We start from the raw sequence: 20,214 nt of genomic DNA on the forward strand, positions 1-20,214 counted from the left end.
AATGTCTTTTATTTGCAAATGTCTTTATTTCAGAAATCCAGGATTTCTGTTTTTCAAAAATAATTGGTTTCTGTGCTGAGGTCACCTACCATTTTGCTGACAACGGATTTCCATTGCTGCTTTAATACCCTTGTCTGTTAATTCCAGGATCTGGTTCGTCTCAGTGTCCGTGTCAGTTCTGAATGCTGAAGTGTGGACACTCCGGTTTCTGTTACTTGTGTCTGCAAAGAGCCATGTTCCTTTGGTTGCATCAGGTAATCAGCCTGGCTGGATACACACCGCAGGCCACACTTACTGGGTGACAACTCCAATCTCAGTCTCCATCTGTCTTTGGCCGAGCGGCCTTGAGTCTGGCTTGCACATGCGTGGTCCAGAGCCTGGGCAGAAATGTGGACAGATAGAAACTGGGGATTCCCGCCTGTCTGGCTCCTCCCCTTCTGAGATTCTCATCTTTCTTGCCAGCGGCTCCGGTTGCCCGGGCTCGGGGCTATGGTACTGGGATTTTCCGCCAGCGTATTGTACGTGTCACTTTGTCTACTACCAAGCTACAAGGAGCACAAATAGGGAATTTTCTCGCATAGTTCTCCTCTTCTGAGTGTGGACTGCCCATCAACCTTTCCCTTCAATCTCCAGTATCTTCAAGGAGCTGTTTGGGCTCAGTCGGTTAAGCATCCAACACTTGATTTCAGCTCAGGCCCTGATCTCATGGTTCGTGAGTTCAAGCCCTGCGTCGGGCTCTGCACTGTCAGTGAGGGGCCTGCGTGGCATTCTTTCTCTCCCCCCCTTTTTGCTTCTCCCCGACTTGCACATGGGTGCTTGCTCTCTCAAATAAATAAATAAATAAGTAATAGTGTCTCTAGATGTTTTTTCCTCTACTCTTTTCTCTGCAAGGCAGATAACTCACTCAGGAACTACATGGTTTGAGGCTGCACTCCAGTTTTGATAGGTACCAGTCTACCTGTTTCATCGTGTTCCTGGTAAGGGGTCCTCCAGAGCTTTTTATCTGCTTACCCGTTCCCTCCTGGATTCTAATTATCAGCTCCATAAATCTGCCAAAAATTCTGTTCTGCTTCTCAGAGCTTTGAGGCTTAGCTTTTGATAGCCTCTGGCCCGAAGATTAGGTAAATATCTTGAGGAGATAATGTTTTAAGGCTCCTCTAGCCCTCGATTTTGCTCCTCCAGTGTGATAAGACCACTAAGCTCGGCTGGCCTCTTGGTTTCCTGGCTATGTAACCCGCATCTGGGAAATGCTTGGATTCCTAGCTTCTTGCTCAAACCCAGAATCGGCAAACGCCCCCTGGGAAAAATCTGCCGCAAACTGTCAGCTCGCTTCTCTGTGAATCTCCCTGCTGTAGAATTTTAGGTCCCCCAATCCTCTTTCCTTCGGTAATTCTCTGAAGCCCTTTTAAGAGACGATTTTTTTATAGTTTATCTTTTTGGGGTTTTTTCTAGTTACTGGCTGGAGCCCTGGTCAGCCAGCAGAAACTGCATGCTATTAAGTCTTTAAGCACTTGTAAAATTCTTTTCTTTCCTCTGAACTTTGAAAGCTGACTGTCCCCAGGGAGTTAATTTAACATCACATTTAAAAAACACATTCCTACTGCTGAGTTGGGGGTGGGGGGGGGGGTGGGGAGTAAACTGGTTTATGGCATATTCCCCATAATCACACCTGCATTGAAAATATATACACATATCATCCAAGATTTGAAATAAATGGCTGGGATAGGATGATGACAACTGTTTTGTTCTTGTCTTTTGTATTTTTTTTTGTAAAAATGTTTCTGACATGTTAACAGTGTTTATAAGAAGTATATAAGTAAATGTAGATTGTCAGGGGTGGGGGGAGGAAGGAACTCAGTGGCTGAGATACAGCAATGGAAAGATTAATTGCATAGACCCTTTTAGAAATTGAATTTTGTACCACATGAACATATTAAGTGTGTGTGCGCGCGCACACACACACACACACACACCCCTTACACGGTTTATTTGAACATTGTACTTTTTCAGTAACTGTTAAAATATTGTTTTTTTTTGAGAGAGACAAAGAGAATCCCAAGCAGACTGTGGTGTCAGCACAGAGCCCAACGCAGGGCTCAAACCCACGAACCCGTGAGATCATGACCTGAGCTGAAATCAAGAGTCGGACACTTAACCGATTGAGCCCCCCAGGCGCCCCTGATATCTGTTAAAGTCTCGACAGCACAGCAGATTACCTATAGTCTCTCTTTCCCCAGAACTTGATTCTAGGCTTCTAAACCAGGGCTCAACATACTACGGCCCGGGGCAAATCTAGCCTGTTTTTGCACAGCCCTTGAGCTAAGAGTAGCTTTACATTTTTTAAGTGGCTAAAAAAAAGTCTAAAGAAAAATACTTTGTGATACATGAACATGAAATGAAGTTCAAATTTCAGTGTCCATAGTTTTATGGGGACACAGCCACAGGCACTCGTTGACCTATCACCATGCTGCTCTCACGCTACGACGCTGAGGTTGCGCACAGGCGGCCCTCAGGATGTTCCAGACCGCCACAAGAAAAACATCACAATAGAGCAAGTTCAGTGAATGCTTTGGTTTCCTGGTGTATATCTAAGTTGTGCTCACACTACACTGCGGTCAAGCCAGTGTTAACTAGCATCATGTCTAAAAAAACTACGCATATACCTTAATTAAAAAATAATTGCTAAAAATTGCGAACCGTCACTCGAGCTTCCAGTGAGTTGTAATCGTTTTGCTTAAACCTCCTGAACCCACCTCCACTAGTTTCGGACTTTCCTTCTGAAGCCTCCTCACCTCTCTCAGCCCTCACAGAATTAAGGAGCGTTCAGGCCTTGCTGCAGGTTAGGCGCCGGCTTACAGGACTGTCGAGGCTGGTTTGGTCTTCTCTCCAGACCGCTCAGACTCTCTGGGAGCCAGCAACTAGGTGGCTTTGCTTCGTGTGTATGAACGCCAGAGTGGCGCTTTTCATTTCCTTTAGGAACTTCCCTTCGCATTCACAACTTGGCTCACCGCTCGGCTGAAGAGGCCTAGCTTTCGGCCCATCTTGGCTTTTGAAGCCCACCTTCCTCACTGAGCTCAGTCACGCTGGCTTTGGATTTTCAGTGACAGATGTGCACCTCTACCTTTCACTCGAACACTCAGAAGCCATTTAGGCTTATTTGGTGGCCTAACTCCAATAATAATGTTGTGTCTCAGGGAACAGGGAGGCCCGAGGAGAGGGAGGGAGATGGGGACAGCCAGTCGGTGGAGTGGTCACGACATGCCGCACACTTATGGCCTATATTTGCTGTCTACCATGGGCGCGGCCCGCGGTGCCCCCAACGATTACAATAGTACAACAAGATCACTGAGCACACAGCACCACAGCAAATACATTAACAACGCAAGAGCTTGGAATATTTTGAGAATGACCAAAATTGACCCAGAGACATGAAGTGAGCAAATGCTGTTGGAAAAAATGGCGCCAAAAGACTGGCTCGACACGGGGTTGCCACGAACCTCGTATTTATACGAAACACCACAGCACCTGTGAAGTACTGTAAAGGAAGGTGTGCTTATGGCTGCAACAGAGACCAGATTTGTGGCCCTTGAAATCTAAAATAACTACTATCTGGTGCCTCACAGAAAAAGGTTGCCAACCTCCGTGCTAAAGTACCTCTGAACAATGAGTTCCATAGAGCAACTTGCCGGTGGGGTAGACTGAATTAGCGGCCCTCCCTGTATCCGTGCCTCTTCCCAGGAAGCTTTGTAGTGCTTTCCCACTTGGACCCCGGGCTCAGTCATATGACTTGCTTTGACCAATGGGGGTCTAAGGGACACGATGAAAGCAGAGGGCTGAAGGAAGATTACACAATGGGGCTCATTCTTCTGCTCCTCGGCCGCTGTCATGTGAAGAGACCCAGGCTAGTCTTCTGAAGGATGAGTCATGAGAACCAGAACAGCCCAGTCATTCCAGCTGAGGCCGGCCCAGGTTAGCCAAGAGCCCCAAATCCCAAGATCATCACAGCCGCCTGGCTGACCCACAGCTGACCACAGACACATGAGCAAGCCCGGCAGATATCACCTGAACCAGCCCGACCAGCTGAACCCCGAGACTCCAGAGCCACGTAACTGTTCGTTGTTACGCACCAGTGAAGTTTCGTGGTAGTGTTAAACACTATTCTGACAACAGAAAACGGATACTACGGGCACATGCACTTTAAAATTTTCTTTTGCCAAAGCAGGCTAAGGAACATTTTTAGTCTTCTGAGGGCAGTTTAGGGTCCTAATGGCAGGGAGACTCTGGATAAAGCACAGAAGTTTGGAACTCCAAGGGTCGGGGTGGGGCGTCACATTACATCCCGAATTCCTATAAAAATAGCTTATACTCATAATGGCACTCAATCAATATCTGTATTTGTTCTGTGGCTCAAGAAGACGCTAGGTTAGGACTTGACACGCCTCTTATCTGCGAAGAGATGTAGCTAGACAGACTCCACCATTTCTGGAAAAAGAATTCAATTTATTTCCTATTTATAAAATGTAAAAAAAGCGCCTTGGGTATAAAATCTACATGTCTATGGTGTTATCAGTCAGGAGCTCAGAAATGACACTCTTTGCATCCTTCAGTCATTAATTAGTGTTTGGTGCAAAGAAGGTAGGTGCCAGGAGCCCCTCCTGGACCAGGCTAAGTGATAGCTCGCCAAGGATAAAGCCTCACCGCCTTCCGTGAGGAAGAGGAGTAGAGGGCAGAAAAGGAAAAGGGACCTGAGGTAGGAGGCCGGGGAGGGGTGTGTACTGAAATCTGTATTGGGAAACACTTTAACTTGCAAGAGGGAAGGTCTTCCTTCTTGACTGCAGAACACAAGTGGCCTGAGCCTGTCCTAGGAAAGTCAAGCTGCTTCCTGTGCACAGGGCCAACCCCCACCCCACAGGACCACAAGTGTAGCATCTGTCAGGAAGGAAAGGCCTCCATCAGTGTGACGAGAAGCGGTCACCTCCGGACTTGTGTGAACTCCCTGCGCAGCCATAACGAGTCCTGGTAGAAGCGAGGATCGCCCAGTCTCACGGCTGTCCGTTTGTAGAAGTAACAGTATAACACTGCCGCTGTGGATAAGTAGAGAAGAAGCTTCAGGGACGCTCCTGAGTATTCGTTTCAGGCTAAGAACAAAACCTACCAAGGCGGAGGGGCACCCTGCCTCAGGATCTCCCAGTGACTCCCAGCGAGGGCAGTGGGCCATAATCTCTCCTGTTCTTGCCACGGCTGATCCACTCATCCCATACTGGCCGTGATGGACGGGGAAGGCAGGATCAAGGCCCTTAGTAGCCTGAGCCAATGGTGGCACCAAAGTGAGGCCTGAGGTTGCTCTGGTCCTTACCTAATCTCTGGAATACAAACAGCGTTTGAAGTCCGTCTGTCCAGACAAAGCGGTTGGAATTTTTCCAGCGTAAGTTCTGCAGGAGACATGAGGAGACAGGGAAAGCTTAGCCACCAGATGAGGCCCTAGCATCTCCACCTTGGTTAGCTGCAGACATGCCACGTGGTTTTAAATCAGGCTAATCTCCCCCTCCTTTCTTCGCACAACCCCAAGTAGTGTTTCTCAAAGGAGCTTCAAACTCCCTTTTCTGCTGCAAAGGAAATATCCTTTTAACCCTGAAGGAGGAAGTTTGAACTAAGCTATTTATTTCCTTCCATTCCACAGCCTTTTCCAAGGAGAAGTGCTATACATTATCTCAGGAAGGAGTTCGGTGTGGTCACTGTCTTGCCTTGAAGATCTCAGGCTCGGTTCCTGTCAGATAAACGCTTAGTGCTCTCAAGGTTTAATCAGATTAACAGCTTTACAGTACAAAGCCAGGACCTATTTTGGCCCCAGGAGCGAGAGCAGAGACAATCTTCTTCAGGAAGCACCTAGGGACTTTGGCACTGCTCTTTCTTTCCTGTGAGCTCTACTTGTCTCCCTGGAATAACAAGGGCAACTTAACAGACGGCTCAGTCTAAGAAGGTGGCGTTAGTATAGGAACGACGAGAACCCTGAGGTTTTACTGTGTTCCATCAAAATGAGTACGTGAGAAACACAGGCCAGACCCAAACAGACAGAACCATTCGTGAAGCAGGAGAAATCTGGAACCACGAAACCTGGCGTTTGCTCTGAGGTACATTGGAGAAGGGTTCTTCCAGTATAAGTGACGGGGACAGAGCAGAGGGCACGAAGCACTAAAGGGCAAGGGGCACTCTTGGCCTGGCCATTTCCCATAGGACACGAATGCCTAAGAATTCCCTGTCTCAACACCCACCTGCCCAAATAGCTAATGATAAAACGGATTCCACTTCCTGTTTTAGCTCTGGCTGGACTGTTTGGGGCAAAGATGAACTGAATATTCCAGAAATGGCCCCTGACTCTTGGATAAGGCAGTTCTTTAACACAAAAGGTTGGGCAGAGGTGCCTCATGGAGCTCTCACATGCCCAACCCCAGGCGGGACCACACTCATTTCACCGGTTTCCCATCAAGGATTCTTCGAGATGTAAAAGAATGATGCTGGCTTCCTCGTGGCTTCCTCGAGAAAAAGCTACTCCTAGTCCCTTAAGGGTTCAGGAATTCAGAGCTCCGCTCTTACCATGACCCAGACGTGAAGGGAAATGCTGAGGGCGAAGTACACAGCTGTGAGGATGATGGTCCCTTTGAACTTATGGAATAGGAGGTTGACCAAGCCAGCCTGGAAGACGAAGGTGTTGAAGAACATGAGGAAAATGATGATGATGTTGAAAAGGATTGCGATATCCTGGATGCTGCAAACATAAAACAAAGCATAGCCAAATGGAGGTCTGTGGGACGACCCAAGAGCTGGCCCTGGGTCCTAACGGACACTATGAAGTCTGGCCTTCCCTGTGATCTAGACCTCCGGAAACTCCCCAGAGATAGCATGGACTTTGGGTCCCAAGTGACACGAGACTAAAACTACGGGCTGGCCCCATCACTTGGGCTGCAGTCCATAGACCAAGGCTTTCCTGCTCTGACACTCTTAACTTCTAGACGCTGGTGAGAAGACGGTTTCTTCTCTCTGTCCAAAGCTGGCCCCGCCTGTCGCATAACCTGGTCCTGTCAAACATTTTCATCTAGCAAGACGGCAACACCTTTCCCCCGATCTTTGCACAGACGGTGCCTTAGTGGCATTCAGGTCTCAGTTCAAGTGTCCCCTCTTCAGAAAGACTCTTCTTTAACCCTACGCCTAGGGTCGCCCTCCCCTCCCCACCCCCACCTACTTTACATCCATTGTAAACATTTATTACCCTATAAAATTATCTTGAAAAAAATGGGTTCATTGTCCCTCTCAATGGGAGGGGTCAATGGGGGCTTCTAGAATGGAAGCCATGTGAGAGCAGGAAATTATCAGGTTTGCCACTGCAACTAGAACACGGTCCGGCAGGCCAATGAATACCCATCACACGTATTCATGCGACAGTGCCGAAGGAAGACGGTGCCGAAAACTAGTCTTCTGTCAAGAACTTGCCTCATGGAGTCTCTTTGTGCGGGAAAAATGCCAACCGCTTCCATACCATATAGAGAACTGATATGAGTACCCTTTTAACCTGCCATTTTGCAACCCACTTTCATGGCAGTGTAAGCCAAGATTTCTACTCACAGAGGAAGAAAATGACACGGTGAGCAGTCTGACCCTCTGACTGCTCCCTGTATCCCGGGCCCCTGCTAGAAGTATAGAAATGAAGGACCTCTGACATGTCTCCGTACCATGGAGTACCCAACATGGGTGAAATTTGATTTTCCCTGAGGTTTTTCCATCAGCTACTTTAAAACGCTAAATCATAATCGTCGGGGCCTTCTAACTGCTTGGGTTCAGCTGTCCAGTCCCACCCCCTGAACTCACATGAAGAGCACCAACTGGACGACAGGAGCCATTCGGAGTAGCTCTGAGAAGGAATTGACGAAGAGGTCATAGGACAGCAGCAGGAACTGCAGGGAGAGCACCAGGCTGTAGTTACTGGTCTGGAGCATCCTGCTGCTGCTTTGGTGGGCCCAGCGGGGCTCATTCCACAGTTACCCAGAAAACTGCTCCTGGCTTTCTCCCCAGCACTGAGGGAGAAGCACTAGTTCCTCAGAATCAGAGCTGTTCCCCTTGCTCTAAGACAAGGGCCTGTTGAGGACAAAACAAAACAAAACAAAAAGGTCGTTAGAAAGTCATTAATACAATATTCACTGAGGACCTACTACGTCCCAGGCAGCATTCTATGTGCTTGGGACACACCAATGACCCAAACCACTACCGCCACCAAAAAATCCACTAGTCCCTCCTTCTAGGGACTCTCACCCTCCAACTTTCTCCATTCCTGGAAGCTTCTAAGTGCAGAGCTCATTTTTTCCTTCCTTCCTTTCCTTTCTTCATTTTAATTTACTGGATTGCTGTAAGTAATCTCTACACCCAACATGGGGCTTGAATTCACAGCTCTGAAACCAAGAGTCACATGCTCCTCCGACTGAGCCAGCCAGGCGCCCCAACGCAGAACTCTTTCTAACTACTTTTGAGTTCAAAGGAATCCAGGAGTACTACAAAGAGTGACTGTCTTGCCATAAGTATTAATTCTAATACTAATAGAAGCGGCAAACCTTTATATATCACAATATGCCAGGGACTTTTTAAAAAAAAATTTTTTTTTTTTAACATTTATTTATTTTTGAGACAGAGAGAGACAGAGCATGAACAGGGGAGGGTCAGAGAGAGGGAGACACAGAATCCGAAACAGGCTCCAGGCTCTGAGCGGTCAGCACAGAGCCCGATGCGGGGCTTGAACTCACAGACCGCGAGATCATGACCTGAGCGGAAGTCGGACGCCTAACCGACTGAGCCACCCAGGCGCCCCTGCCAGGGACTTTTTTGTTGGGGGGGGGGGGGGGAGGGCCTCAAACTCATGACCCCAATATCAAGAGTCACCTGCTCCACCAACTGGGCCAGCCAGGCATCCCTGCCAGGGACTATCCTCAGCACTAACATTATTTAAATTTCATAATAACCCCATGAAGCAGAAGACACACTATCATTACGTGACCCATTTTACAGACAGGACACTTGAGGCTCAGAGAGGAAAAATTATTTGTCCAAGATCACATTGCCAGTAGCAGTGGCAGAGCTGGGATTCGGAATCAGGCAGCCTGATTCCAGAGTCTGTGCTCTTAACTACTGCCCAAAGCTGCCTGTTATGTAACAGGCTGATATGTCACTAGGTGGGAAAGACGTTGGCACAGGAGAAGTGGGAAGAGGTGCGGGCAGAAAAGGCTGAGAGGAAATCGTGGTCTCCTGCAAAACTTTTATGTTTAAGGTGGCAGCCACACAGTGGCCCCGGGGAAGGTACATTCCAAGGCCCAAGGTGTCCTGTGACCCCTCCAGCCCGGTGAAATCTACAAACAAATTTCAAAATGCTGTGAAGTGTAAGAGAGTGAAATTAAATTAACATCTGTAAATCGGGGCACATGGATGGCTCAGTCGATCGAGTGTCCGACTTCAGCTCGGGTCATGATCTCACAGTTCTGGGTTCGAGCCCCACCCCCGTGGGGGCTCTGTGCTGACATCTTGGGAGCCTGGAGTCTGCTTCGGATTCTCTGTCTCCCTCTCTCGCTTTCTCGCTCTCAAAAATAAATATATATTTAAAAAGTTTTAATTAACATCTATAAAGTGTTTTACAATTTACAAACTCTTTATATTCATTACATTATTTACTCCTACACCCATCTTGAGAAGGAGACAGTTATTACGAATATAATCCCCATATTATACAGTGGCTCTGAGAGGTTAGGGAACCGCATCCACCTCACCTGGTGAAGAAGTCCCCCCCCCCCCCTTGAGTGGCTGCATGATGGCAATTTCACTCATTCGTCAAATAATATTGATAGCTATCACCCCCTACCAGCACCACGTTAACCTCAACCAGGTATAACTTCCTTTAGTCCTCGCAACTGCTCTGCAAGGTAGTTAAGAATGATCCCCCGTTCTAAAGACAAGAATACAGGGTCAGGGTTCAAGTCATTCCTCCAGGTAGCTGGTGAGCAGAGCCAGGGTTCACAACGGGGGGTGACACCAAAGCCCGCGCTCTAAGCTAGGACGGGCCACCACGGAGAGCTGTCGTGAGGAACCGGGACCCAGAAGCGCCCACCGCCAAATCTACGGGAAGGATGACCTCCGCTTTAGGGCAGCAGTGATGCGCGACATAACGAAGCCGTCTTCGGCCCGTCCCACCGCTCGGCGCCGCGTTCCCTCTGTCCCCAGGGCAGTTTTCCTCACCCTTCCCAATTCACCTCAACACGGGGCTGTCTTGGCGAAACACCCAAACCCAAACAGCGACAACGAAAACTCCGACCCTGGTCCCTTTTCCCCACTCCTCAAGCACGCTCACCTCGAAGACCCAACGTCGGTTGTCATGGGGACGCCGGCCTGGCTTCCGGAAAGAGGGTTTAAATCCCGGAAGTAGATGGCGGACGCGGGCGCCGTCCGTGCCGGGCTGTCCGCGGGTCCTCGGCTTGCCCTCCGCGCTCTGTGGCCAGCCCGGCCGCCATGTTTGGGCCCCCGCTTCCCTGGGCTCGGTCCTCTGGTGCCTTCCCGGCGTCGCCGCGTCCAGCTCCTGACCCTCCCAGTCGCTGTCCCGCGGCCTTGCTGAGACCCAGCCCCAGGCGAGAGGCTTCGCGTCCGCCCGAACGCGAGATGGGGGACGGGGTGAGAGGCAGGGCGGAGCCGGGGCGGTACTCCCTAGGGAAGAAACACCAGCGGAAGGACTGATGTTGGAGTCCACAACTCCAGACTTCATTTCCCAGGCGGCCGCGCGCGCGGCCGGAAGTGCTATGAGCCTGTAAGAGAGGGCGGCGGCCCGGCTCTTTTGGCACTGGGTGGCGGTGCCCGGCGGGTGGGTCCGTCTCCGAAAGTCCCCGATTCCAACTTCCCGGAGTCCTAGTAGCCGCGGCGCCGGGTGGCGAGAGGCGGGTCCGAGAGACCCCTGCGACCCTCTGGGGTTCGGGGGTGAGAAAGAGCTCGGGTGGGGAGTTCACGGACCTGGGTTCGAGTGCTGGCTCCGCTGCTATTTCCCTTCGTGCTGTCGCTACCCCTCGCTCGGGCTCAGCTTTCTTTTGTAGGAAATGGACACCGCTGTCCGTGTCCTTCCTTCTACAGGTGTGGTTGCACAGGCACGAAAGCTCTTCGGAAGTCGCAGTCAGCAGGCGGAGCTCCTCGCCGTAGTTTTCACCGAAGGTTAGCTAGGACCGACAGCCGCCCTCCGTCCCCGCAGAAGAGTCAGGGATCGGGCTCCGGATTCCTGGAGCGGTTCTCCCGACACCGGAGCCAAACGGGAGCAGTCCGGAAGGGCGGGTCTGTAATCACTGTGGTGCTAAGGAGCACCTTGCTTACCTACCTCCTGGCTGGAGTTCAGGGGTCCTCACTCCTGAGCCCTGATTTTACAGAAGCTACGTTTGGAAGTGAGGCGTTCTTGGAGCTGAGGGGAAGTGAACCTGGGTTCCTGTACCAGCTCTGCCACTCACCGTGGCCAAGTCGCTTTCTTTCTTTGGGTCCCGGTGATTTTGATCTGTCAGAGAAGCGTTTAGGACTTGAACCCGAAGTCTGATTCTCAGGATTCCTAAATCCCCCACCATTCATCTGGAAGCAGGAACAACAAATTGACTTTCTATTCCTTCATCTGCTTGTAGTTCTAAATTATAAAAGTAATATTATAAGAGCTTGGAATAGAGCCTTTTCCTAAAATTAAGAGCTGAATGGAAACTTACCCATTTCCTACGCCAGGGCCTGATGCAGCCAGGGAGAATCCTTTTTGTCAAGGGACCGAGGAAAGTATTAGGTTGGGGAGTATATTTCTTAGATCACAGTTGACAACACTTGTAACTTCCAGGCCAAATCTGGCACACCTGCATTTTTTTTTTTATTAAAAATGTTTATTTATTTTGAGAGAGAGAGAGAGAGAGAGTCCCAAGCAGACTCTGTGCTGTCAGCGCAGAGCTGGACGTGGAGCCCGAGCTCACGCAACTGTGAGATCATGACCTGAGCTGAAATCAAGAGTCAGGACGCTTAACCAACTGAGCCACTCCGGCTCTCCAAGGTTTTTCCATTTTTAGATAAGTAACAGAAACGAAAAGGATATTTGTGGTATGTAAAGACGACATGAACCTGAAATTTGCCCGCAAATAAAGTTTTTGGGGGAACGTAGCCGTGTTGATTTGTGAAGGTGTCTGTGCCTGCTTTTGCACTACATCAGAAGAGTCGATGGCATAGTTGTGACAGAGACTGTCCGGCCTACAAAGCCTAAGGTATTTACCATTCTGGGCCTTTGTAGAAGCGTATGGGGATTTCTGCTTTGGAATGGGCAGAATCAGAGACCAAACAATGGTGAGCACACCCTGAAATCATAGCACAAACTTACTTTCTTGGAATAAATGAAAGACTGTTCTCAGCGTTTGGGTTGCAGTTTTCACTGTATTCTTTTTTTCTCTGTTTTTGCACACTCGGGCAGAGGAAGGGCTCTTCTGTGTCCTGTGAGCAGTGTAATATTGCGGCCCTCGTTCAGCAAAGTGTCCCCGTTGAATATTCTAAGTCTGTCCCGGAGCAGTAATCCGGGAGGGTGGAGACAGTCTCTTTTGGATTATATTTACTTTTGTTTTTTTTCTCCTCCAAAGGAAAAGAAAGTCATGAGAGATACTGTCTGACGGATGGAGCCTGCTGACCAAGTGCTTCATGCTGACTTCACTGGGGGGTGACTGAACATCTGGTGACCCGAAACTTCCTCTGCTCTTACGGGGACTAAGGGGACGCCTCAGAGGCTGGGCAGCAAATCTCTGAGCTCAGGAGTTGAGTCAGGAAGCTTCTAGGAAGACATTATTTTCTCCTTCTAGCCTTATGGAAGCTTGGTTTTCCCCCAGCCCTCGGATCTAACTTTCTCAGTGTGGTGACTGCTAACTTGGATCACATTGTGAGAGCTCAGTGTCTTTTGCTGATTAGGTGGACACCTGTCATGGAGAGAACTGGCGTGACATGCCGTTGGGGCCACTGAGAGGCCTGGGCAGCCACGGGGACCACGAGCTTCAGGCTTTCGTTGGTAGCTAGGATGAACTGCTGTGACAACATCGAGAAAAGCAGAATATTTAGCTCTCACAGCGTCCTTAACGGACATTTTCTCACTTGACCTTTTTTTTAAAAAAAACTTTTTTTTTTTTTTTAATGTTTATTTATTTTTGAGAGAGAAGGCACAAGCAGGGGAGGGGCAGAGAGAGAGAGGGAGACCCAGAATCCGAAACAGGCTCCAGGCTCCGTGCTGTCAGCACAGAGCCTGACGCGGGGCTCGAACTCACAAACTGTGAGATCATGACCTGAGCCGAAGTTGGACGCTTAACCAACTGAGCCACCCAGGCGCCCCTCACTTGACCTTCTGACAACCTATGGTCAAGGTGAAAAAACAGGGGACTTGAAGCCAAACGGACAAGGATTTGAAACTTCCTACCCCTTTACTGGGTCCTAATGCTGGTATTTAATCTTTCTTTTTTTTTTTTTTAAGTTGTTTTTTTTTTTAAGTTTTATTTATTTATATTGAGAGAGACTAAGACAGCACGAGCAGGGGAGGGGCAGAGAGACTGGGTGAATCCCAAGCAGGCTCCACACTGTCGGCACAGGGCCCCACGTGGGGCCTGAACTCACAAAACCGTGAGATCATGACCTGAGCCGAAATCGAGTCAGATGCCTAACCGACCGAACCGCTCAGGTGCCCCAAATCTTTCTGACCCTTGGTTTCCTCCTCTGTAAAGTGGGGTTGAGGACCTCTCACAGGGTTGTCAAGAGGAGCAAATGGGATCCTGTGTTCACGGGTTCTACTCAGTAAGTTCTATTCTTGTTACCATGCCTTTTTTTCAGATGAGAAGACTGAGTCCTACACATGCTAAGTGATTTCCTCCAGATGCCTCATTTCATAAGGATCGGAGCCTAGGCCCGCACTCTGTCAGCCTACCACTAATTCCAAAGGTGAGGGAATCCAGTGTGTTACCTCCTTGGGAGTTCTGGCCGGTTTCAGGGACTTCCTTTCCTCTCTGTTAGCGGCCTCAGATTAAGGGATCTGAACTGCAGCCTGCCGCAGTGTCCCCTTCTCGGTGTGAGTCCGCGGGACAGGGTGACCGCCTTGAGAGCTGGGCCCGTGCTGCCTACACGTGTAGTTAGCGGAAAAGCCGAGACGGCCCTGTGGCTTTGTGTGTTTGCCCGCCAAACCTCACGCCCACCTGCCTGGTGTTAAAGTGCAACTGCTTAGGGCCCGAGGCATTTGTCTGAAACCAGACTTGGTTTCTGAGTTTATCAGGTACACAGGGAAAGCTAAAAATAAACTCTTGCTTTCTAGACCATGAGTTCTTGCTTCCTCCTTTCTCCTCTGAACTTTCCACGGAGGAAGAGAAAGCAGAAGTGTCAGGCCTGGGGACACCTGAGGGCTGTTGTCCAATTGCAAGTGTGGAGTGTGGGGGGTTCTAGAGCAACAGCCTGATCTTACTTCCTCAGTGGGAGGTTTAGCCCCATGGAGTTCACCGTCTGGGGAAGAACTTTTTTGTAGAAGTGGGAGATCATAGGACTTCCTCTCTTCCTTCTTCCTAATGATGGTGTGTTTGCTCATTGCAGATTATGGTTTTGCCTCCTTCTGTTAGAACTGAGGGCTGAGGCGTTTCTATGACTCTAGCCTGGATTTTGATTCCTATCCCTAATTTTCCGTGGGAAAAGGGTGGGGTGGATTCTTTACCTTTTGGCCCTGTGAAGGGAGACTAATCGCAGGGCTTTGGGCCCAGAGCCTTGACGTCCGGCCCCGGCAGAGGAGGGCCCTCTCCAGAGCCGGCCGCAGGCCCAAGCTGGCCGTACTGTGTACCTTTGGGTGCTGGGGTGGGGCCAGCCTCACTGTCCATAACCAGAGATCGGGCCTCACGGGGCAGTGCCCGGGCTGGTGGCAGGAGATCTGAAGTGAAAAGCACCCACCCCTTGGGCAAGAGCGAGCTCAGTGTTCCCTCCTTTAGCTGGCGTGTGGGGTGCGCTCCAGCCAGCAGAGCCGGCGGGAACGTGTGACCTCTGCTGCTTCCAGGAGCGCCTGGTCAGAATGGCTGTCGGGTGGTTCTACTTGTCCTTCTATGCACTGTCGCTGCTGGGCCTGATGTGCGTCATCCTCACCGTCTACTGGATGCAGCTGTGGCATGGTGGCTTTGCCTGGGATGGTACCAGCCTCATGTTCAACTATCACCCCGTGTTCATGGTCGCTGGCTCAGTGGTGGTCTACAGTGCTGGTGAGTACGAGGCCCTGGGAGACGTGCTGTGACCCAGACCCGGCCGGGGCAGAGCTCTCCCTCTCCACAGCTGGCCTTTGTCACTGCTGGGTTTGCGGCTACGAGAGTGGGGGAGGCCGGGCTGTCTGTGGCCCCCGGTGTCATTTACAGGAAGGTAGTAGTGAGGAGGGGGGCCACCTGAGAAGCAGAGCTTCACGGACACTCTGGGGCAGGGGTTGGCACGCTTTTTCTGTAAAGGGCCAGATAGTAAACGTTCCAGGCTTTGCAGGCTCTACGATCTGTGTTGCAGCTACCCATCCTTATTCTTGTATCGTGAGCAGCCATAGATGACATGAAAACACACCCGTGACTGTGTTCCAGTAAAACTACTCACAAAAATGCATGGCAGGCTGGACTTGGCCCATGGGCTGTAGTTTGCCAACTTCTGCTTTAGGGAGCAGGAGATTGAAGCGTCTCATGACACGGGTCCTTCCATGAGGAAGCTGCTTACCCGTGCCAGGCCCGTGTTTGCCCCGTGCATCCAGAGCCGGGCCTTGGGCCCAAGTGAGCCTCACTTTCCCCACCTGTAAAATGGGAACGGTGATGACATTGGTCGTAGCTGCTTATCCTGTGCACTTCAGATACCTCAGCCCATTTTGTTCCTACGAGAAGCCTGCGAGATGGGCTCTGCCGCTCTCCCCATTTTACAGATGGGGAAACTGAGATTTAGAAACAAGAGGCCACAGAGCTGAGAGGCAGAGCCGGGCTGTGGACCTCGGTCTGTGTAACCCGATTAAGAGCCCGGGTTTGTGACAACTAACTGCGCTTGTAAGAAGGCGGAAGAAATAACGAAAGCGACATTGCTTTCTCACCCGCAGAACTGTGCTTGAGTGCATTTGTTATGTAATGACATATGTACACATCATTATGTAATGACAGACCGGTGGGTCCAAGAAACCCGCTTCTCCCTTTTTGTCACTGTTTTGTCTCCCTCTGCCCCCTTCACGGCTGAAACGATGTGAGGAGAGGAGATGCCGGGGAGTGGGTGGCCACGTGCTAGCATTTCCTTCCTCTCTGGTTGGGAGGCGGTGTGGGACCGCGTCAGGTTAATTCTCCCTAAGGTGCTGGGGGAGCCGAGGGGAAGAGGCCGGGCCCTGGGACGTTCTCTCCCGCAGCATCGCTGGTGTACCGCCTGCCGCAGTCGTGGGTGGGGCCCAAGCTGCCATGGAAGATTGGCCACGCAGTCCTGCACCTGCTGGCCTTCATCCTGACCGTGCTGGGGCTGGTCGTCGTCTTTCAGTTTCACAACCACGAAAACACCGTCAGCCTCTACTCCCTGCACAGCTGGCTGGGCATCGTCACCGTCTTCCTTTTTGCCTGCCAGGTGGGTCCTCTCCTTCGGGTTCCCGCTCCCAGACGGCGGCCACGGGCTCCGGTTGGGACTTCACTGGCGTCCGCACCAAATACTCCCTCCAGTTATTGCCCAGAGATGGCCCTGCAGGGCGCATCCCATAGAATCGGCAGCTTAAGTGGCCGCAGGAGACTGGTAGTTCCCACGCCCGTCCCCCTGCCCCTCCGTTGTCCTAGCTTTATCATAGCACATACCACACTGATGCGGTCTGTGGTCCTTTCCACCTTCCCCGTCCCCACCTTTCTGTGAACCGGAAGCAATTCTGGAAGTGGTTTCTGCACACTGACGTCAGCCCTGCACAGGCGAGTTTTATGGGGCAGGACTGGAAGGCAGCAGAGACATCACAAGGGTGGCTGGGCTTTCGGGAGACTGGGCTTGTAGCTAAGCATTTCGTGGAACATTCTGGTTCGGCTAAGAAATCGACCATAGTGCGGGAGCTGGTGGGAGGTTTGAGCTGGGAAACAAGGGCGAGAGGCCACCGCGGGGTCGGGGGCCCAGTGGGCGGGATGGCCTGCTACACCTTCGGGAACAGCACGGTGCAGTCAGGCACCTCCCTGTGTTCACAGTGGTTCCTGGGCTTTGTCGTCTTCCTGCTGCCGTGGGTGTCCGTGTGGCTGCGCAGCCTCCTTAAACCCATCCACGTCTTCTTTGGAGCTATCATCCTCTTTCTGTCCATTGCGTCTGTCATTTCCGGCATTAATGAGAAGCTCTTCTTCAGTTTGTGAGTGGGATGGGGCCCCCAGCTCTAATGTCGAGGGGAAGGCATAGCGTCTTCCAAAGATGCACCCTGTGATCACAGGGCCTATCCAGGGGTGGGGAGCCTTTGGAGATGGGCTTGTTCTTGATCTGGAAGGTCATGGAATCTTTAGGTTGGGATTGGTAAATTGGTCAGCAAAAAATTTATCTACCATCAGGTTGACTTAGTACCTACTGTGTGTCAGAAGCTATTCGAAGCGCCTTAAATTTAATCCTCTGATCGTTTTACAACATGGATACTGTTGTCATTGCCGCTTACAAATAAGGGAGCTGAGGCACAGAGAAGTTAAGTAACTTCCCTAAGGGCACACGGCCCGAAAGTGGCAGAGCTGGGGGTTAAGATGACCACCTCATGCCTAACCACTACCATCCCCCATTATTTTAAGGCGTGGGGGGTGGGTAGTGAAAAGCAAGGAAGTTATGAGGTCAGACTTGGGTTTAAGTCTGGGCTATGCCATTTACTAGTTGTACGACTGTGGGCAAGCTCATATTTTTGAGCTTTAGTCTCCTCATAGGTGAGAAGCATCCTGCAGATACTTGTGGTGGTGGCAGGGACCAGAAACTATGTTAACATTCCAGGTCACAGATGGTCCTCGGAAGCTTTTCTCTCTCACCATCCGTTAAGGGTATTGGGTCTATCACTGGGCCAAAACAGGTGGCGAAAGTCTCTCGAGGGCCCACGGTGTTTTGTCATCTTCAGGAACAACAACACCCAGCCATACTCCAGTCTGCCCAGTGAAGCTGTCTTTGCCAACAGCACCGGGATGCTGGTCGTGGTCTTTGGGGTACTGGTGCTCTATATCCTCCTGGTTTCGTCTTGGAAACGCCCAGAGCCAGGGATCCTGAGCGAAGGACAGGTACGGGGTCTTGGGTCTTTCATTCCAGGTTGGGGTAGGGCCAGGCCTAGAGAAGGGCCACCCAGGAAGGGTTCGGGCCTTGCCGGGAAGCCCGCTCAGTAACATGGTGGGAAACCGGGTCGACTGATGGTGGGGTTAGGTTGGCTGATGGGGGGGCACTGTGGCAAAGCGGCTCATCCCAGCCATGGTGGCAAATGGAGCTGCTCAGAGGCTCCCGGGGCCTGTCCCTTGGGAGAGGACAGACGGTTATGCCCTTCTCCAAATTCCTGTGGCTTCATGAGGGGAAAGTGTGGCCTTCTGTCCTCCAAGGAAGGGCTTGAGCATGACGAGAGGGTGTCGGAATTCCCATTCTCCCAGCTTTGGGGCTGGTCTTGGGGGCGGAGCTTATCCAGCAGGTGCTGGCTGACGGGTTCGGGGTGGGTTCCGTGTGTGGGTAGGTTTCCCCCTGAGGGATGTGGTGAGACGGGGGGGTGCATCGGACTGAGGGACTTTGGGGCTTCCCTGAGAGATGTGGTGGCTTGGGCGGGGACCGCCCTGCGGGTCGGGGGTCTGTCTGAACAGCTCGGGCCAGGTGCGACTCCTGCCAGTCAGGGGCAGTTGTGGTGTCCTGCCATTAACGCCTGTGCCTCTCTCTGTCTTTCCAGCCCCTGTTGTGTGACGGGGAGTGAAGCGGGAAGGGCACCCACGAGCAGGTGGAGGTGTTTCCCCCCAGAAGCTCTTCTCTGCCAGGGCCTCCTCTCTGGTTTCGGCAACAGACCAGCTTTGCGCTCTGGGCCCGAACCTCTTCTGGCCTCCACGTGGGGCCTGCTCTCCCCACCGATCTCCTGCCCACCTGCTCTGCTTGGTGGCTTCTCTACCCCTTCCTGGCATCGACTTCTCGGGTTCTCCGCACACGCCGCCCCAGCTGCTCACGCTGTGTGCTCCCTGCTCCCTGTGTGAAGTCAAGCTGATTTCCCCTCTCGGCCCCTAAGGATCTGGTAGAGACTCTCTCCAGCTCAGATAAGCCAGGACGCAGGTGCAACCTGTACGTGGAAAGTGAGGGAGGTAACGGTGTCCGGCAGCTTTCCCTGGAAGGCGTGCGTTATATTTGGGCCGCCCTGACCGTCAGGCGGCCAGCATCGGCCGTGCCCTCCATCCAGCCCGCCCAGACGTGAGGCTGGAATGGAGAAGGTGGAAGGTGATGGAAGGAGGAGAAGGGCAGCAGAGGGGCTTCCGCAGAGAAGCTGAGGAGCTGACTGCTCTTTGCTGTTCTGTTTCGTGTCGCTGCATTCCTCGTCCGCCTGCACTGTGACCACGTGCCTCCACCTCTCGCTGCTGCCACAGCCCTGGCCTAGATCCTGGCCTTTCCCCGTGACTTACGTGCCTGTCAATGTCGGGCAGCCCAAGGAACCCTGATGACCTGCTCTCCCAAGAACCGCGTGTCCCCGGCTGCCCCACAAGGGATGCCCCTGCCTGGATCAGGGCCTCCCCACCTGGCCCTGGGCAGGCTCAGCCTCGCTCTCTTGGCAGAGCCCCTGCCCAGCTGATTTTCACTCTCTAGCTCCCCATGCAACAAGCCAAAGTTGTGGTGCATTGTGTCCCGTGGGCGGCTTTCCAAGGTGCTCCCTGCTGAGTACCGGAGTGCCTCATTTGCCCCCAGTGGCTACTTGCTTGGCCAAACCCAGTCTCCTGTTACGCCTGAGGGCGAGCTGCGGGGGGGCAGGGGGGAGTAGTGGGGGATGGGACGGGGGAATCTGCTCCTCTCTGAAGTGATGGGGCCGTGGCTTTTCCCGCCCTCTCCAAATGAGCCCTGCTGGGACCCAGCTCCATATTGCCGTGCTCAGTGACCAGCAGCACCAGTGCACTTACCCCTGGCAGGTGGTGAGGAGGCGGACCGTCCACCCCAACCCCGTGTGGCCCGATGTCGGCAGGACTGTGACTGGACTTC

The 20,214-nt window shown here is 51.8% G+C and overlaps 2 protein-coding genes across 16 annotated transcripts; one reads left to right on the forward strand and one right to left on the reverse strand.

The window, feature by feature from the left end:
- Positions 1-4,479: 4,479 nt before the first annotated feature.
- Positions 4,480-10,496, reverse strand: TMEM138 (transmembrane protein 138). Of its 2 annotated transcripts, none has more exons than XM_060606875.3 (5): positions 10,382-10,496; positions 7,864-8,130; positions 6,595-6,766; positions 5,357-5,432; positions 4,480-5,084 (listed from the first exon to the last, which is right to left on the reverse strand). In XM_060606875.3, exons 2-5 carry the CDS (start codon positions 7,989-7,991, stop codon positions 4,972-4,974), a joined length of 489 nt encoding a protein of 162 aa, XP_060462858.1. In that variant the 5' UTR covers positions 7,992-8,130; positions 10,382-10,496; the 3' UTR covers positions 4,480-4,971. The 2 variants fall into 2 exon arrangements, with proteins under 2 accessions (XP_060462858.1, XP_078289678.1); XM_078433552.1 differs by lacking the exon at positions 10,382-10,496 and adding an exon at positions 10,284-10,370.
- Positions 10,497-10,588: 92 nt separating this feature from the next.
- CYB561A3 (cytochrome b561 family member A3) lies at positions 10,589-19,982 on the forward strand. 14 transcript variants are annotated; one of them, XM_060606864.3, is made up of 10 exons: positions 10,837-10,998; positions 11,149-11,226; positions 11,942-12,085; positions 12,660-12,751; positions 13,888-13,995; positions 15,086-15,284; positions 16,439-16,647; positions 17,241-17,395; positions 18,131-18,287; positions 18,932-19,982. In XM_060606864.3, the coding sequence occupies exons 6-10, from the start codon at positions 15,101-15,103 to the stop codon at positions 18,953-18,955; spliced, it is 729 nt and encodes a 242-aa protein (XP_060462847.1). In that variant the 5' UTR covers positions 10,837-10,998; positions 11,149-11,226; positions 11,942-12,085; positions 12,660-12,751; positions 13,888-13,995; positions 15,086-15,100; the 3' UTR covers positions 18,956-19,982. The 14 variants fall into 14 exon arrangements, with proteins under 14 accessions (XP_060462843.1, XP_060462850.1, XP_060462841.1 ...); XM_060606860.3 differs by lacking the exons at positions 10,837-10,998; positions 11,942-12,085 and adding an exon at positions 10,589-10,698 and having other exon boundaries at positions 11,149-11,343; XM_060606867.3 differs by lacking the exons at positions 10,837-10,998; positions 11,942-12,085 and adding an exon at positions 10,589-10,698.
- The last annotated feature ends 232 nt before the right edge of the window (positions 19,983-20,214 follow it).

Source organism: Panthera onca, chromosome D1 (genome assembly GCF_046562875.1).
Source record: "Panthera onca isolate mPanOnc1 chromosome D1, mPanOnc1 haplotype 2, whole genome shotgun sequence".
Taxonomy (NCBI): domain Eukaryota; kingdom Metazoa; phylum Chordata; class Mammalia; order Carnivora; family Felidae; genus Panthera; species Panthera onca.

Coding starts and splice junctions, on each gene's coding strand:
- TMEM138 (XM_060606875.3), bottom strand. CDS start 7,991: ATGCTCCAGACCAGTAACTACAGCCTGGTGCTCTCCCTGCAGTTCCTG. Junction 6,767..7,863: donor GTCCAGTTGGTGCTCTTCAT/GTGAGTTCAGGG, acceptor TTATGTTTGCAG/CATCCAGGATATCGCAATCC. Junction 5,085..5,356: donor GTTTGTATTCCAGAGATTAG/GTAAGGACCAGA, acceptor ACTTATCCACAG/CGGCAGTGTTATACTGTTAC.
- CYB561A3 (XM_060606860.3), top strand. CDS start 15,101: ATGGCTGTCGGGTGGTTCTACTTGTCCTTCTATGCACTGTCGCTGCTG. Junction 16,648..17,240: donor TCTTCCTTTTTGCCTGCCAG/GTGGGTCCTCTC, acceptor CTGTGTTCACAG/TGGTTCCTGGGCTTTGTCGT. Junction 18,288..18,931: donor GGATCCTGAGCGAAGGACAG/GTACGGGGTCTT, acceptor CTGTCTTTCCAG/CCCCTGTTGTGTGACGGGGA.